The sequence below is a fragment of the Montipora capricornis genome, chromosome 7 (assembly GCF_036669925.1).
Source record: "Montipora capricornis isolate CH-2021 chromosome 7, ASM3666992v2, whole genome shotgun sequence".
Taxonomy (NCBI): Eukaryota; Metazoa; Cnidaria; class Anthozoa; order Scleractinia; family Acroporidae; genus Montipora; species Montipora capricornis.
In genome coordinates, this window is record NC_090889.1 from 19,654,515 (window position 1) to 19,672,014 (window position 17,500).

Sequence of the window (17,500 nt, forward strand, 5' to 3'; positions counted from 1 at the left end):
CATTCAGCGGCAATCGATCATTGCCAGCATAGGCAAAGCCAAGTCAAGCATACATGTTAAATCCAGCCTCTTGAATTGTCTTTCAAACTAAAACAAAACACGAAGGTTGAGCTATTTTACTATGTCATTTTGGGCATGTGCCATAACGTCACACAGTCACCAAGGAAACAAATTCATAGTAAAGGCACAGATACCTTATCCTGCATCTCGTTCACCAGTTTCTCGCTCTCTTGATCTTGTTCTTGCTGCAGATCCGCCATCAGAGAAACAATGACGTCATCTTTCTGGACGGCTCCATCTTGAGATATCTCCAAATACTTCTGTCGGTTAACAACCTTGTAAACCGCAGCTTCCAATAGTAGATGGCTGCGAGCGTCTTTGTCTGCTACGAGATTGAAAAAAAAGTGGTCAAACAGTTTGCAATCAATGTCATAAATGGCTTCGCAATTGTCTCCGTTTAGTTTTTCGTTTGGTTCAATGATTGGCGAAAAATTATTTCCGTGATGTGATCAGCAACCATCTTTTTTGAGCAAAAAAGAAAATATTTTCACAAGAATAGAGTAAACCAGTTTGGGACCTGTTCTCTTTCCAGTCCCACCGACGGTTGTTCGCACATGCACACCAAGACGCGAAACACTTCTTTATAGGGGATCATCAACATGACCACCGTGAAGGTGAAATGACAACGAAGTATTCTTGCGCCGCAAACACAATGGTTCTTCAGACAAAGTCTCGACCTCTTTACGTGGTCAGGCCAAAGAATCTCTAAGGAATATTAATGGACTAAGCATACTACCTGAATAATAATGACTTCTGATGATGTATGTTGTAACATACGAAACTTTAATTTTATTAAAAGTTATGCATTTCAAATGTTTGTAACCGCTGTTTGCGTTTTATTCCTATTTATACCTGGATCGAGTCTGGCAATTTTGGTGTTCATCTTTTGCAGCCAGATCTCTCGCTGTTGTTGAGTCATCGTTGATGCACTTTCAGCTAACTCCGGTTGTTCTTGCTGCAGAAATTCCAGAAATGCCTAAAAAACAACGCAACGAAACATAGGGTTGGCTCAGTTGGTTGAGAATCGGACAGCCTCGGTTGAGACTCGAACTGGCTCACGGGTTCGACGCCTGGCCGGTCGTATTTCGTGTGACATAAATCGTCTTACATCTTGAAAAGGAAAACGTCCAAAGTCATGAAACTCTGGAGTTGTTTTGTCTTCTTCAATCGGCGTCAAAATTGTTCAGACACTATTATCCATTGGCATCTATCCAAGCTCGGCGCGAAAATACTTACCTCCCCCTCACCCACGGGACAATGGTGTGTTATTTTCTACGAACCTTGTGAACAGCGGTACAACAATAATTAGGGAGGAGGGGAGGGGTATCCCGGAAAATTACTTTTGGACTACTTTCCTTTGAAAACAATGAAAGTGCCGTTGCCAGTGTGCTCTTTTGCCAAACTGTCTGAACTAATTTTGTCGCCAATTGTTGGTCTTCAAAACATGTTCAAAGTTCACTTTTTCAGAATGAGCGGATCTCAGTTAAACGAACAGCTTTACGGGCCCGAAAAATTTTGGGGGGATTTTCAAAAACGGGCCCTTGAACTGAGAGTCTAAAAAAACCAGGGGAGACAGAACGGCGTCTATAAATACACCAAACAAGAAAACAAACAAACTCAGACCTTGTAACCATCTCCAATATGCAGTGGCCAACTCGAAAGCCTCAGTTCCTTTGGCCACTGTGCACCTTTTTTTTAATTTTTTACAAAAAAATATCTATTTCTTTCTCAATTTCCTTGTTGTAATATATACCTGTGTAACTCCTATAATCACTCGACGTGTGCAATGAATAAAGATTCATTCATTCATTCATTCATTGACTCTGCTGACACTCACACACTCCCTCACTCACTCTTTAATTAATTAATTCATTCATTCATTCATTCATTCATTCCAGCAAATAGGTCTTTGCTTCAATTTCAAGAACCTACTGGAACTGAATGGCTTAATTACAGGCAAGAGATTCTTCAAACCTGTCGTTCATCTTGATGTTTGTGTTCCAGCGCCTTCACCGCAGCCTCTTGCAACACACTTACGTCACCATCAGTCACCAGCTTATCCTCGGCCTCTGCTTCCTTGGCCTTTCTGCGGCTGCGCAACTGGGCAAGTCGTTCACGCGCGAGTTGTTCCTGTCTTAGACGGTCTTGACGACGTCTTAGAGAAAGAGAAGAACAAAAAATTAGTACCAAACTCCTTAGCCCTTTGACTTCCTAGAGTGATCGGTATGTAACTTCTCTTCACAATCTCAATGAAATATTTGGACAGGTATTGAGAATTAAGATTATTATCAGCCTAACCCTAAATTCTCATAACTACCCAAGAAAGAGCTCTATGGTACTAGTTGGGAGAATAAACATTTGTTTACCGGTTGTCCTGGAATCAACGCTTTGTAAAAAGCCAACTGGTTGGCTCCTGCCAGTTGCGGGTTCTTAATTATGTTTCCGTTAAGTTTGAATTGTTTCTTTCAGATTATTAAAAGTAGGCTGCATGTGAACTAGCTTGACAGCTAAGTGCACTTCCTCTAGAAACAAAGCAATTTTTTGAGCGTTCTAGTGTGGAGGAACAGTGAAAACACTTGAAAAAATGGTTTTTAGAAAGAAAGTAAACAACTGGAATTCCTTAAAAATACCTTTAGCTAAGTCTTGAAGGAAAAAAAAAAAGACTAATAAATTCTAAAACCAGCATAAATTACCTTTCCTCGACAGCAGCCTTCTGTTTTTCAGCGAGTCCCAGCACCAACGCCGCCGTAGTAAATTTGTCTTCTTGTTTTGCTCTGAGTCTTTCTCGTTTCAGCCTTGCCAACTCTGCTTGTCTTTGCCTCTCGTTCATGAATTGTTCATCCTGTCCTTGTAATCTACTCATCAGAGCATCTTTTTCTTCCTCGTACCTAACACGGAGGCGACAGAGGTTTTTCTCAAACGGTTAACAGATTTGATAGGTGGAGGGAAGCAGTTGGGTGGAGTACGTAAGCGCGCATGTCACACAATTGCAGCTACACGTTGTTATACCAGCAATGTGGGGGAACGAGGAGGGTCGGACCCTAGGGGAATCTGCAAACATTTGATTCCAGCATCGAATTCCGTGCTTAACTTGCTCACTTATTACGACGAGTATCCTTAAAAGAAATAACCATTTTACCTTTTGTCCAGATCCTCCAGAATGGCTTTTACGTCAGTAACTTGTTCTGCTTGTGCCTCGCCATCTTCTATGTCCTCTTCATCTTCATCATCTGCAGGCAGGCCCTGAGCCAGGCGTTCTCTCCTTCTTGCTAAACGCTCTTTTAACTTTTCCTCGTATCTGCGGCAGATCAAGTTCAACTCATTTTATTTTGCACTATTTGCATTTTTTACAATTTAAAAGAGGAGTAGGTGGGAAAGGATTTAAAAAATAAACTTTAAAAGGTTTCTTATTTAACAGTGTAATGTGGCCGAAGAAGTAAAATCTTCAAGTCGGCCACTATAGCGATATTTCTGGTGACGTCACCCACTGGTATTCAATATGCTAACCAGAACCTAATTGGCTATTGAAACAATGACCTCTTTTGTTCCGTGGTTGGCAAATTTGAATATCAAAAGCAACGTGACGTCAATGTTTGCAAACAAGAAATGTCGCTATACCTCATTGACTGAATGAGGCAAGCATTATAATCAAGGTCTTCTCAAAGACAGTAGAGAAAGCCGGATAGCGTGAGCAACAAAACCTCATACATTTGTCTACAAAATTCAAGTATGGCGATAAGACAAATACCATATTTACTTGTAGTTACCGGAACCGCCAAAAGCCAGGACGGAATTTCCGTTTTGCCAAAAATCAAAGAACCTTGTTTAACTTTGGCTCTTTTCTCCCCTGTTATCTACAGGTGTAAAGCAACTTCTCAACAGAGAGAGAGAGAGAGAGAGAGACAAGTGAAAATAAGCGAATTTTCATGCTTTTAGGACAAACAGTAGCTGTTTCACCTAAGTTCGATGCTATACGTTTTGCCACTGCACCAACACCGCTCTTTGGAGAACACAAACCTGGCCTTGTTTTCGCCCATAAGCTTCCTCAAATTCGCATCCATCTCAAACCCTTCTCCGAGCAGCCTATGAAGTTCATCCATTTGTCCTTCTTTCCGCATGCGCCTCTCTTCTAACTTAAGCTTGACCAATCTCTTTTGACGTTCTTGCTCCGACAAAGTCGCCCATTCAGCGTCCCCTGAAAATTCGAAAGTTACATCTCAAGTACGTTTCGCCACAAATTAGGACAAAATCGTCCACGAGAAAAAAAACGGTCTTAAGGACTGGAACAAATTGAGCAGGGCTGGAGTTACAACACGGACTGAGCCGCCATGTCGATTTTGCATTACCTAGTTGCTTTTTAAGTGCTTCCAACAAGAGTTTGTCTTTAAGAGCATCGTATTTCTTATCCAAAGCGTTAATCAGGTCCTGATCAGATCCAGTTCCATCGTATTCTAACAAAACAGTCGCCACATTCTCAACGACGCCATCCTGACGCTCTTGTTCCTGCTTTAGTTTCAAGGCAGCAAGCTCTGCTTGGTTCTGTGATAGAGAAAACAAACGCATTAACCACCCAGCGGAGGGATCAGACGATGGCGATGGATGACGTCACAGAATTCAAGATGGCAGCGCCCTAGGGAAAAGGAGAGCCTGGATGTGGACAAGATGGCGACATGGGACGACCATGGTTTACTCTCAGTTGCAAGCCCACTTTTGAAATGATATCCAACACGGGTCGTCCCTTTAAGTCTAAGCATTTGCTACCTATTTCTAGCAACGAGCTAAAGGTAAGAGGTTGGCGTTATTTTTTTTGGTGAGGTTAAATGCAGCGAAAAGATAGAAACGATCAATATGCATTACTTTCATTTGGTAAATGCAGCTGTTTACTTTAATTGGAAACATGAATTTAGGAGACACTTTGTGACATAAATTGACTGTATTCCCAGACGCGAGTGACGTGAAGTTCGGGATAAGAGCAAGGCCAATCACATCACGTATTTGGACAAGTCGTCATTTGAAAAACAAAAACAAACGACCGCAATGACTTTTGGGCGAAGGTGCGCCTTTAATTTTGGAAAAATTGTTTTTCTATATGACCAAAAAATGATTAATACCGGAAATTTCGGGAAAGGAATAGAAGGGAATGGAGATTATAAGTTCTTGCAATTTTAGATACCCCTTGACCTAAGAATGTTGTGTTTGATCAAAAACATTTCTTTCGCTTCTCATTGTTGCCAAGCGCATATGAGTATGTCCATACACTGCAGTACAGTGCAGTGCAGTGCAGTATGGTATGGTATGGTACGGTATGATATGGTATGGTATGGTATGGTATGGTATGGTATGGTATGGTATGGTATGGTATGGTATGGTATGGTATGGTATGGTATGGTATGATATGGTATGGTATGGTATGGTATGGTATGGTATGGTATGGTATGATATGATATGGTATGGTATGGTACATGAATGGTTTAGTGTGGTATGGTACAGTACGGTGGGGTACAGTACAGTCTAGTCAAGAGTTATCAATGGTGCATACCATAGCACGTCCATATATTATCATTGAGGCAAACAATAGACCTAATCGGCTAACTCAATGTTGTACCCAATTAAAATCTCCCGAGATAAAGATTTTTTGTGTATTGTATTTGCATGATAATGTAGCATTCATATTTAAATGATATGGAAATACCTGAAACAAAACGTTTTATTCCCAAAGGGTTTGAATTGGGTACAACATTGAGTTAGCCGATTAGGTCTATTGTTAGGTTATATCCTAGGAAGAAGTAATAAACATTAAACTACATCGCAGTCAATCTTGGGTCTCCGCACAATATGTCTGTTAATTCTGACTTCCATCATAATAGGAGACAACTCCTCGGGAAAAGCTGTTTTTTGTAACTAACCTTTTCTTGTAACTGGTTTAGAACTTGTTCACTTTCTTTGTCCTGCTCTTCTTGTAAGTCAGCCATCATAGACACCGTGACAGCCTCATCATCTACATCGCTTCCTTTCTGATTGGTCAGCCTGTGCCGCTGAACTTCAAACTTATATGCAGCCGCCATGTCCAAGATATCGATGTGAAAACCTTGATCCGCTAAAAACAACAGAAGGGCTCACTGTGATTTGGGAACCTTATAAGGCAATTTTGTCTTTCGCAACAACAGAAAGAAGATGTTGAATTATTAAGCTACATTAATGACCAAGCTCTCCTAGGTAACTTAGCTACAACTGTAAAATGGTCTATTGTAGAAAACACGCATGCTCACATCAGGCCGCAAAAGTCAATATGGTGTAGTTTATCTGAACGAGAGAGACTGACTGGTTCTTAGTTCCTCGCAATCAAATTTCGCGAACCTTTTTTTGGCGCAATGTTGGAACCGTTTAAACGGCCTCCGCACAGCTTTGTTTTTGCGTCCAACATTCGCCCAACATCCGTTCAACTTTTGCCTTTGCTTAGGCTTGCTTGACACTGTGCATGGCCCAGCGAAAACACCCACGTTTTCCTTGGCCCTCCCTTATAGGCAGCGTTTGTAAGAACGCGGTTTCACATCGACACCGTTTCAGTGTTTACACGGAAAGAAAAATCACGGCAGAAAATCAAAGTCAATCTAAAGAAAAACACGACACTCCTGAGTTTTACAGACATGTTTCGGCAGTTGCCTCTGCCATCTTCAGTGTGAAATGAACAATAAATTCCAGTGAAATACAAATACTAGAGTCGTGATGGTAGAAGCGAGCCCTGTACTACGTGCCTAATTCACCATTTGAATCGAACAATGGAAATTTCGCGCCAAACTAGTAACCGTATTCAAATCGATGCGGTTTCGCCGTTTACACGACAGATGAAACCGTATCGTTTTCAAAACGCCCCACTTTTGACAGCGTTTTCAAATCGACCCGGTTTCGCGAACAGTCTTGATCGGTGTCGTGTAAACAGAAGGCGTACCCGAATCGAAAGATATGCGGTTACAAATGAAACCGCATCCGCGTTAAGGGCGCCTTAGGCCCTAATACTGAATTAAAGCTCTGGAACACACGAAAAACGTGTCTCCAAATTACGACTTTATGAGAAAATGAAATTTACCTTTGACCCCAAAGTCCAGTTCTTCTCGTTTTGTCTTTAACTCGCTGAGTCGTTTCATTCTATCATCTTCGCTAACGGCTCTTGCCTCTTCTCTCATGCCTTTACTGCTGTCATCTTGTAACAAACTCATCAGGAATTCTTGCTCTGCCCGATGTTTCTTCTCCAGCGCCTTAAGAACAGCATCCTGCCAGCCTTGAATATCCTCTGCACACAAAAAGGTAAAAAAAAAATGGTTGCCGATTACTGGTCGCAATTAGGAGAGAGCTCCGTGCCTTTTCACGAGCCCATCACGGTTAATGCTAAAATGGATAGACGAGAAGGATATTGGACATCTCGTGACTATTACACGATTTAGGTGATGCAGGGATAGTGCAGGGATGGCGCAGTGGTGAGAGCACTCGCCTCCCACCAATGTGGCCTGGGTTCGATTCCCAGACTCGGCGTCTTATGTGGGTTGAATTTGTTAGCTCTCTACTCTGCACCGAAAGGTTTTTCTCCGGGTACTCCGGTTTTCCCCTCTCCTCAAAAACCAACATTTGATTTGATTTGCGTTAACTTGTTGGTTTCAATTTTCAGTGTCCCCGATTAGCGCTCTACAGCGCTAGAAGATTAGACACTTAAATGAAGTTCCTTTCCTTTCCTTTACTGAGAGAGAAGGTCACCAATGTAATAGTCTCGTGCACCGTATTTAAGTCTAAGCACCCATTTCGAATGGCGCTGATCCACAGTATTTAAGTCCAAACAGGTTAGTTTTCAATATTGGTGAAGGGTATCTATTTATATATTACGAAAAAATCGCATTTGTTTAGCCGCTTGTTTCGATTGTGCAGTGTTTATCAATAGGCTTTTTGCAACTAACGATCACATGGTACAAAATCCGCCATGCTGGAGGGCAAGCTCATTATTATTCCCCCACTGGGACATTAAAACAAAGGCAAGTCAAGGTTGACTGGTTCAGATCTCTTTGTTTTAATGTCCCAGTGGGAGAATAATAATGAGCTTGCTCTCCAGCATGGCGGATTTTGTACCATGTGATCGTTAGTTGCAAAAGGCCTATTATTCATAAGTCGCTTATGGTCCACGTTCAACCTTCACGCACTTCATTTTCTTCAAACTTCTTTAGACTTGCTTTTTCAAGTTAAATTGACGAGAAACTTTCTAAATATAGAGTTAACTTTATGTAACTGAAGTGAAAAAGGGAACGCCCTTCTCGTCTATCCCAAGTAATGCTTACCGCACATTACATTTACGTACGTATCGATTCATAAATTGAACGGTAAAGCGTACGATCGGCGTCAAAATTGTTGAGACACTCTTATCCTTTTGGGTCCATTTCGAGCTAGGCGCGAACATCCCCCCTCCTCCTCACCCCCTGGAAAATGTTGTGTTACTCTCTGTTTCCTACGACCCTATACAACAGCGGCACAACATTGATTGGGGGGGGGGGGGGGACTGAGGGGGAAGGGGTTCCCGCCAAAGTACCTTTTTGACTATTTATCTTTGAAAACACTAAAAGTGTCGTTACCAGTGTCCTCTGTTGGCAAAGTGTATCAACTAATTTTGTCGCCGATTGGTCGGTCAACGTTTCGTTTTGCAGAAAATGTCCCTGAATTCTTCTGATTGGGTGGGGCGTTTATTCGAGGGCGGCGTTTATTGGTAACTTTCCTTCCACCTGCGGCGTTTATTCGAGTAAATACGGTATGTAACATTCTCTTTACGTTAGTTCAGTCCATACCTTTATCAGGTTCTAGTTCATCATCTTCCTCTTCCGCTTCCGGTTTCCCTCTTCTTTTTCGCCTGGCTAATCTCTCCCGCGCTAACTGCTCTTGCCGCTCACGATCGCGGCGCAACCTGGTAGACAAGCCAAACGAGCATTTTTCTAATCCTATCACTTGTTCCTTGTGCATGGGGAATTGTAAAACTCTATCACAATTCTATCAAGCTCAAGCCTAGCCATTTGTTTTCAAAATACCCAGGCCTAGTTCCCAAATGGCCTTGTTGCAAAGTTGGTGATCTAATCCAGAAGTCGTGGCTTCGATTCCCACCCTGGGACCTGGTTCTCGCAAGTCCCAAAAACGTCTTGGGCCCGAAAAAACATTTGTGAAACTGCGATCTGCTCTTTTTGAAAAACGAAACAAAAGGCCAAGCAAATTGATTGTGCATTCTGATGGAGAAGTAACTCTCGCAAATATCTTGACAATCTAAGCAATTGTCTCTTATAGACACCTGAAACTTTAGGTTGCTTCAACGGAATTCGAACCCATGACTTCTGCGATGCCGGTACGATGCTCTACCAACTGAGCTATGAAGCCACACAGTTGGGAGCGGGCCAATTTATTGGGACTGCATCCACCACAACCTACAGTTCAAATCGATCACATTTTGTGTTTGGTGGAACTCTGGGATATCTCACGTGATAACGTGACCACCGAGAGGATGCCGCAATGGACATTTGAAAGTAAGTCGTGTCCTGCCTTCATATCCTTAAGTTGGCTTGGCATTGAGATGAAATCACTGTGCAAACCTACTGCTGTCGTGATTCTAAATAGACAATATTACATGATCATACACTTGTGGAAAGATCATGGCCTAGTGGTTAGCGCCCCGGACTCCCGATCTCAGGGTCGCTGGTTCGAGGCCTAGCGCTTTCGTCGTGTTGTTTCCTTGGACAAAAAGCTTTACTCCACGATGTCTTTCTCCACCCAGGTGTATAAATGGGTACTAGAAACACTTACTTCTGGGGGGTAACCCTGCGATGGACTAGCATCCCATCCAGGGGGAAGTAACCATACTCCCAGTCGCTTCATGCTACGGGACCCGGGATGCGCTCCGGCCCCGTGGGCCACTTGGCCTGGGAACGACTTTACCTCTCAGACTTAAAAATCCCAAACTCGGCAAAATTTTCAGAAATTATCACACAGTAACCCTACAGGGGTACCCTGTTTACTTTTTTTGCATCATTAGTAGAAGGCTATTGTTTTCTAATCAGCCAACCAAGAATAAAGTACTGTATATTGAAAGTGCATTACGCAATGAGCCCTCTCTGAAAATTTGAACCTGATATACTAGATTATCTCTGAGCAACGATGCTTTGAAAATTCGGAATTTTACAAAAGAATGGAGGATGAGATCATGGGCACCCTTGTCAACCAAGAATTTATCAGTTTTTGACGGCTAATACATGGCTCGTTATCAAAGCTAAAAGGATTAAAACTGGAGATTTAACGGAGTTTAACAAGTTCTTTTTTGAGCAAAAACGTGTTAGCGAATCTATTTAGCGAAATGTGACCGTGCAAAGTGCCTCACCTTTCCTCTAGATTTTGCCTGTTTCTTTCTGCCAAGCCTAGCACCAGAGCAGCTTCATCAAAGTTGGCTTCGCGTTCGGCCTGTCTTTTCTCGCGTCTCAGACGAGCAAGCTCCGCCTGGCGTCGTTTTTCCGCTGCCATGCGATCTTGCTCCTCCTGTAATCTTCGAAGCAAAGCGTCTTTCTCCTCGTCATACCTGTTTTGCAGGTCTTGCAGAATGTTCCCAGTGCTTGCAGTTTGCTCCTCGTTCAGCAGTCGCATTGTTTCTTCATCTTCCTCGTCTGGATCGAGTCCCTCTTCCAATCGTTTCTGGCGTCGTTCCAAACGTTCCTTTAGTCTCTCTAAATAACGCTGGCGATTCTCACCCAACAATGCCTTAAAGGATAATAAAAGGAATGTCGAATTTATGTCGTGTTCTATTAGGATCAACCGTTTCAACCCCAACCGATATCGGTTGAAGCTGTTGAGGTTTCCCAATAGAGCACTTTTCCAACCGTTTTCGGTTGAAACGCGGTAACTCCTGGGAATAGTTATTACCAGACTTCTCAGCGTTGAAAAGTTGAGTCCTGCAAGCAACACGGCAGTAGCCCGCGGCCGACTTGAAATGGCCCGCGTAAACGACAGCGGTTCCTGCCAGTGGTTTTTCAACCGTTTCAACCTAGTTTGATGCCGGTTGAAAAAGTTGATCAACCAAACCAACCGAAAACGGTTTTTTTTTCAATAGAACACGAAAAACCCAACCAAACCAACTAACTAAAAACGGTTGATCCCAATAGAACACAACCTTAGAGTTACACCTCTGCATCCGCAACAACGACAGCAACCTGGAAAAAATAAACTTTTAGGATCATCGTGGCAAACTCTAAATTTTAATCAAAAGACCTAATCCATTAAAACTTATACAAAATTCAAGTAATTTTCAGGTACTTTGAAGGCTTTCAAAATCTTTTCAAGGACTACTCTTAAGTCTTTCAACACTGTTTTTTCCCTACCCTATATTTCCTAAAGAAGAATCCACTCGTCGAGCCCTTCTTTCTGACGGGGAAAGTTACACGAATCATTTCAGCATGTTTCGAACCCTTACGAACCACTTTGCGCTCAAAAGAGATAATTAACATGTACCAATCTCAGTTTGAGAAGTTCTTTGTGTGTCGTAAAACCAGCAAGCTTCAAAATAATCACCTTGACCAAATAGAACAGACTGACAATAAAGTGAGCCAATCACAACACAAAGCCAATACATCCACGGAGCTGACGCCCAGCGCGGGAAAAGATGTGCGGGCAAGGCAAAAAGCGCGGGAAAAGGTTCGCGCAAGCTACAATTGGTTATGCTTGTGCCTCTGATTGGTTGAATGATTTTTCAGGCGGGTAACTATCCGTAGTAGTGCAAAACCAAACCAATCGTAAAATTACTCTCGACATTCAGACTACAACCGCTATGACAGAAGTCGCCGTTGTATGGGGAGTTTTCACTCGTTCGCGAGAGAAATTTCGTATCTCCGCACGGCCTTGTAATATCCTCTGTATTCGCTATTGTATGCTCACATGTTGCACACGCAGCACAATTATTTTTCCTCTTTTAACAAATACCATTCTCGATTTCTGACGTCTTTGCTCCCGCAGCTGTCGTCGTTTCTTCAACTCCCTACTGATATAAGGGACGGCAACGAGAACGTCACAAATTTGCATATTTAGTGTGCAAAAACAATAGCTTTGCACGCCCTGCACGTGCGTTTTTCACTTTTGTCTATTTCTTTGCCGTCGTCTGCAAAACAACAACGTGCAATAGCCAAATTTAAGGTTTTATAAAGGACGTCAGATACATTTTCATTCAGTTAAGCGCCGTTCCGACCAGCGTCATTCTTGAGGAACTACCACACCCTTGTCCTATTAAAAAGGTTGAAATAGTCACGAAGTGATCACAATAACGTGAATTCATAATTTGAGATGACGTTCTCATTGCCGTGATCGTTGCTTAAATTCTCTATTGATCAATAGGGAGCTTAAGCAACGACAACGGCGACGGCAACGAGAACGTCATCTCAAAATATAAATTTGCGTTATTTTAATCGCTTCGTGACTATTTCAACGTTTTTAATATGTCAAGGGTGTGGTAATTCCTCAAAGATCACACCAGTCGGAACGGCACTCCATTTTAGGAGAGAAAATGAAAATTTATCCTCAAGTGCTGACGTTCTTCATAAAACCCAAAAACTTGGCTATTTCACGTTGTTATTTTGCTGACGACGGCAACGAAATGGACAAAAGTGAAAAACGCACGTGCAGGGCGTGCAAAGCTATTGTTTTTAGCCACTAAATATAGAAAATCGTGACGTTCTCGTTGACGTCGCCGTTGTCGTTGCTTAAGCTCCCAAATACCTGCAACGCCTCGGCGTTCTTGAGTCCCTCTCCAAGCAGAGCGGCAGCATCATCAAATCTTCCCTGTTGTCTCAATCGCCTCTCTTGCAGTTTGAGTTTAGCCATTCGAGCTTGCCGCTCTTGTTCCGATAGCCTGGCCCATTCTGCAGTACCGACTTGTTTTTCCAGTGCTTCCAGAAGAAGCTTGTCCCTGAGTGCATCGTATTTATCTTCCAGAGCTTTCAGAAGTTCGTCTTCTTGTGCAACGTTGTCTTCGGTGCCCAGAAGCACGGCAGATATTCCATCTAGTAATTCCTCCTGCCAAGCCGTGTGTTCTTGTTGTCGAAGACGGGAGAGCTCTTGGATATCCTAAAGAATTCAAAGAAAAAGTTAAGAGAATACCTTCCCATTAAAAAACTACAGGTGAAAATAAGATATGAATTGGAGCCTGACGCGAACATCGTGTCTGGCCAACGAAACGGATATTCGATATCGTCGGTTCATTAAAAGTGCGGGAAACGCAAGCGAAAAAGTTAAAAAAGAATTTGCTTCGGCCCCTGGTTGGCTGCGGTAAGATTCTAGATTTTTAAGCAGATCACATTACAAAGAATTCGAATTATTTCGGTAACGCAAAACTGGACATAATGACTTCCATGCATTATTTCTATGGCCATGCAGGCTATTGAGTTCTTAATTAAGGGAAGCGCTTTGTTTGATGGGTTCAAATTGTCGGTGATGTATCGACTCTCGCTCTAGTACGTGTACCAGACATTAGCTTTGTTTTCATGTTCTTGTTAATGATCCTTTGTCTCTGTTGCCGCTTTTAAAGGTGTTATTACCAAGTCTCTGCCGGTGTCATGGGCCACAGTTCTGTTGTGATACGGCCACTCGTCGTATGAGAGAAAACAATTTGCTTATCATTGTACCTTGCCATGAAGCCCAAGTAACATTTGACTCTCAATTTCTTGTGCATGTTGTAAGTCGGCCATTATATCTGCTGCCACCTCAATGTCATCTGGCGAGGTCCCTCGAAACATTCTCAGATCTGAGCGTCTTTCCTCAAAAACCAAACCAGCAGCTTCCTGAAGAATTGCATGGTGTCGCTCCTTGCTGACAAGACGCTCGGTCGAGCTTTGCTCTCGCCAACCTTGGTGCTGAGTTCGGAGAACCAAAAGTTGGTTGGACCGCTCATCTGAAATAGTAACCGCAAAGAGGCGCCTTATCTTTCCTGCATGATTCAATCTCAGTCATCGAACAATAAGCACTTAATGACTGGCCCCAAGGGAAACAGTGAGTTTTGTTTCCCCGAGACCCTCAATGTTCCCCGAGGCGAAGCCGAGGGAAACTTTGAGGTCAAGGGGAAACAAAACTCACTGTTTCCCGAGGGGTCAGTCATTAAGTGTTTTGTTATACCTTCCAACTCAAAATAGAATACACAGATAAAAATTATTTGCTTGACGTCGGCTGGCGTACAGATTTGCCGCCGTTTCAAAGGTGCACGACCTGATCACGTGTGAGTCGAACGTTCAAGTTGTTGTTGCCCTAGGGCGTCATGAAGTTTTGTTCGCTCTAGGGCGTCACGAAGTTTTGATCAATGACACGTGACACGTTCTCCTCCAATCAGAAAACGTATTTGAGTTGGGAGGTATAACAATTAACAATTATTCACTAAGCCTAAGAAGAACAATAGACCATTTTACAGTTGTGTGCTTCGTTACCTGGCCTTTAAATGAAAGTGAGGCTGGTGTTGACCTTGTTATCATACAGACCTCCCTCCTTTTCTTATGTTAATGATGTGTTTGTGTAAGAACTTACATAAGAAAAGCAGTGAGGTCTGTATCATAACAGGGTCAACACCAGCCTCACTTTCATTTAAAGGCCAGGTAACTAAGAACACAACAGTAAAGAGCTTAATTACATAGATGATTGTTTTATGCATTTTCGTTTAAACAATTAATTTCTTCATCTGTCACCTCGAGCAAACGGCTTGCTACCATTTTGAAAAAAAAAACCGCTTTGGTGATCATTGCGTAATAGTCACGTCAAGGGCAACCAATCAGCGCCGAGAATTTTCATTAATCACCTATGTAATTTTACTAAACCTGCATATTGAAATTCATGGTACTTTGCATAAACTACACAATGTGTCACAAGATGTCTTCTTTAGCTTAAGAAATTCAAGTGTTGCACTTTGGTCAAGGTTCTGGTTGAGGTCATGGTTAAAGGGTCACTTTGCGACGCCTACACCATGAAACGTGAATCTCAGATTATGCAGCTGTATTGGACAACCCTCCGAACAATAACGGTCAAATGCATGTGCGTAGGGGCTGGGAGACGGAAAAAGGGCACGTGTAAAGGGGGGATGGGAATGGGGGGCGCGGAGAGGGAGGGGCTTGGGGCTATAGGTCCCCCACTTTTTCTTATGGAGTCATTTTCGGTTTGATCAGAGACTTAGCAATTTACACTACTCGTACACACACCAAGACCTAGCCCCCCTCCCCCAACTTTCCGTGTCCCCTGGGGAGGTGCTGTAAAAGGGGTTGGGAGGAGTGGTGGGTGAACAAATTGTAGCCAATTACAATTGTAGCCATTTCCGAATTCATTTCATTCTCGTTGCTTAGCAACGGGCGAACGGACAACTGAGAATGAAATAGGGTCAAATATGATATGGAATCTGTGACCTCCGTAAAATCGGTAGGATTCTCTTCTCTAACCATTTAGTTACTGGAACACCTAGAGTATCGTGACGTCTATTTGCGATCCTGGTCAAACGTTGTTGCACCAAAAAAAGCGTTCGTAAAAAGCTTGTGCTTTCTTTTTTCTAAAAACTTATATAACGAACTACTTTGCTTGTCCCTTCCTCCAAAGCGATGTTGAAACAAACTGCATCTTTTCTGAATGTTCTCCCGGATTCCCATCAACATTGAAGAGGGGGAGGAGGGACTATATTATAGATGGTCTTAACACATGATCATTTTAGCTCATGTGTGCCAAGACTTTTGCTCAGGATTGTAGGTTCTTGGACAAAGTGACCCACAGGGCAGTACGCTTGACAATGCAATGTGATTCCATGTGATAACACAACTGTTAGTGGTATATGAACCACCACTCATGTACTTCAGTAGATTTTCTTCACTTGTGCATTGGAAAAAATGACCCAAACGTTTCTTTCATTTGAAAAAAATAAACCATTTTACTCAATAAAATACGCATTATTTCATAAAAGTGGAAGGGTGGAAATCAAAAATCAAAGCATAACGGTAGGAGAAGAAGAGATTCCCCCCCCTTCTTCCCCCGCTAACACCTCTTGGCAGTCTACTGCAATCTCGGTATCTCACTTAATTTTCTCTCGAGGAAACTACGTTATTTCACCATTACCTGTTGATAATTTCTTTGCAGCACTGCGAGCCTGAGAGCTTTCTCTTCCCTGCAGCAAGTAAATTAGTAATTCTCGTTCCATTGCGTGGTTCCGCTCCAGTGCTCGAACTACATCCTCAAAGACGTCAACCAAGCCAGCTTTTCCGGCAGCGATGAATTTCAAATCTTGCCCTTTCCAATCTCGCGGAAGTTTTCTACCTTTTCTATGTAGTAGACGCTCCCTCCCTAACTTTTCCTGCCGTTGACGATCCGCCTTTGGTCTACAAAATGACGTCATATATTAAGGAACTATTTCAAGGGATCAGCCGCTAAGTTTTCATATGTCGGGGAAATCCCAGACGATCGGGGATTTCGCAGTATCCCGAAAGTCCCAGATTTTGCCAAGTATCGGAAAATCACCAGACGCTTGTCCCAGGTTCTCCCGATAGTGACTTTCGCGGAAAGTGGAAAGTGCGCCAAAAACTGCAACTTGCAATTTAGAGGATTGGTAACGAGTTAAAGCCATCGCCGACGTCTCCGACAGTACAAATTTGAGTTTTTGATATGTCGGGAATGATCGCCGACGATCGCAAAAATCTGGGACACGTCGGGAAAATAGAAACGCTTCCTATTTTCCCGATTCGTCCCCGACCATCCCAGATTATCGGGGATGTCTACGATTTATGGCTTTCGTTTGTCGGCAAAATCTGGGACGGTCGGGAAACTGCGAAATTCCCGATCGTCTTGGACTTTCCCGACATATGAAAACTAGGCTTTACTGCGATTTTCGTTATTCTGCAGAATCTCATCTCAAGCGATAAGCGCCAAACTGTGTTTTGGCCGCCATCAATTAAATTTCCGAACACGTCGGGAAGATCGCGCGACTGCGCCAAAGTAAATTGGAGATTTTTGTTTTGTTCACAGCTCGAATAAGACATTTTCGAAATATGAATAATCAGCTTGATAGCGAGGCAGAGAGGACAAAAAACATAGAAACGAGTTGCAACGAATGTGAAAGATATTAACATATCAGGCCACTTTCCTTTGTCTTTGTCCTCTAAACCTCTCTTTCAAGCTGAATTTTAATATATCGAAATTGGCCTATTGGCCGAAGCGGAAATGCCATAATACTCTTTGTTTGACCAGCCACATTTTGAATAAGCATTGTTTTGTTTTCTCTTGAGACTATTTGTAAGTCCCAAGAATAACTGGAAACAGTGCTTATTCAAAATTTGGGAGAGCAAACAGAGAGTATTATGGTATTTTCCGACTCGGCCAATACCATTATTCTCTACTTTCTCAAATCCCATAATGCATCTCTTTCACCCCCCAA

At 42.7% G+C, this 17,500-nt stretch overlaps 1 protein-coding gene across 3 annotated transcripts in view; it reads right to left on the reverse strand.

Annotated features, from left to right (window-relative positions):
- LOC138056374 (trichohyalin-like) overlaps positions 1-17,500 on the reverse strand; it is a 49,716-nt gene that overhangs the window by 22,500 nt on the left and 9,716 nt on the right. For 2 of the 3 annotated variants that reach the window (XM_068902159.1, XM_068902157.1), the window contains exons 5-18: positions 16,189-16,448; positions 13,737-14,002; positions 12,832-13,179; positions 10,454-10,827; positions 8,883-8,998; positions 7,148-7,351; positions 5,967-6,157; positions 4,407-4,599; positions 4,078-4,255; positions 3,200-3,358; positions 2,754-2,948; positions 2,035-2,215; positions 913-1,036; positions 195-385 (exon numbers count right to left, since the gene is read on the reverse strand). In XM_068902159.1, the coding sequence (XP_068758260.1) occupies positions 195-385; positions 913-1,036; positions 2,035-2,215; positions 2,754-2,948; positions 3,200-3,358; positions 4,078-4,255; positions 4,407-4,599; positions 5,967-6,157; positions 7,148-7,351; positions 8,883-8,998; positions 10,454-10,827; positions 12,832-13,179; positions 13,737-14,002; positions 16,189-16,448 (2,980 nt within the window). The remainder of the gene's footprint in view (positions 1-194; positions 386-912; positions 1,037-2,034; positions 2,216-2,753; positions 2,949-3,199; positions 3,359-4,077; positions 4,256-4,406; positions 4,600-5,966; positions 6,158-7,147; positions 7,352-8,882; positions 8,999-10,453; positions 10,828-12,831; positions 13,180-13,736; positions 14,003-16,188; positions 16,449-17,500) is intronic. The other variant, XM_068902158.1, reaches the window with a different exon arrangement.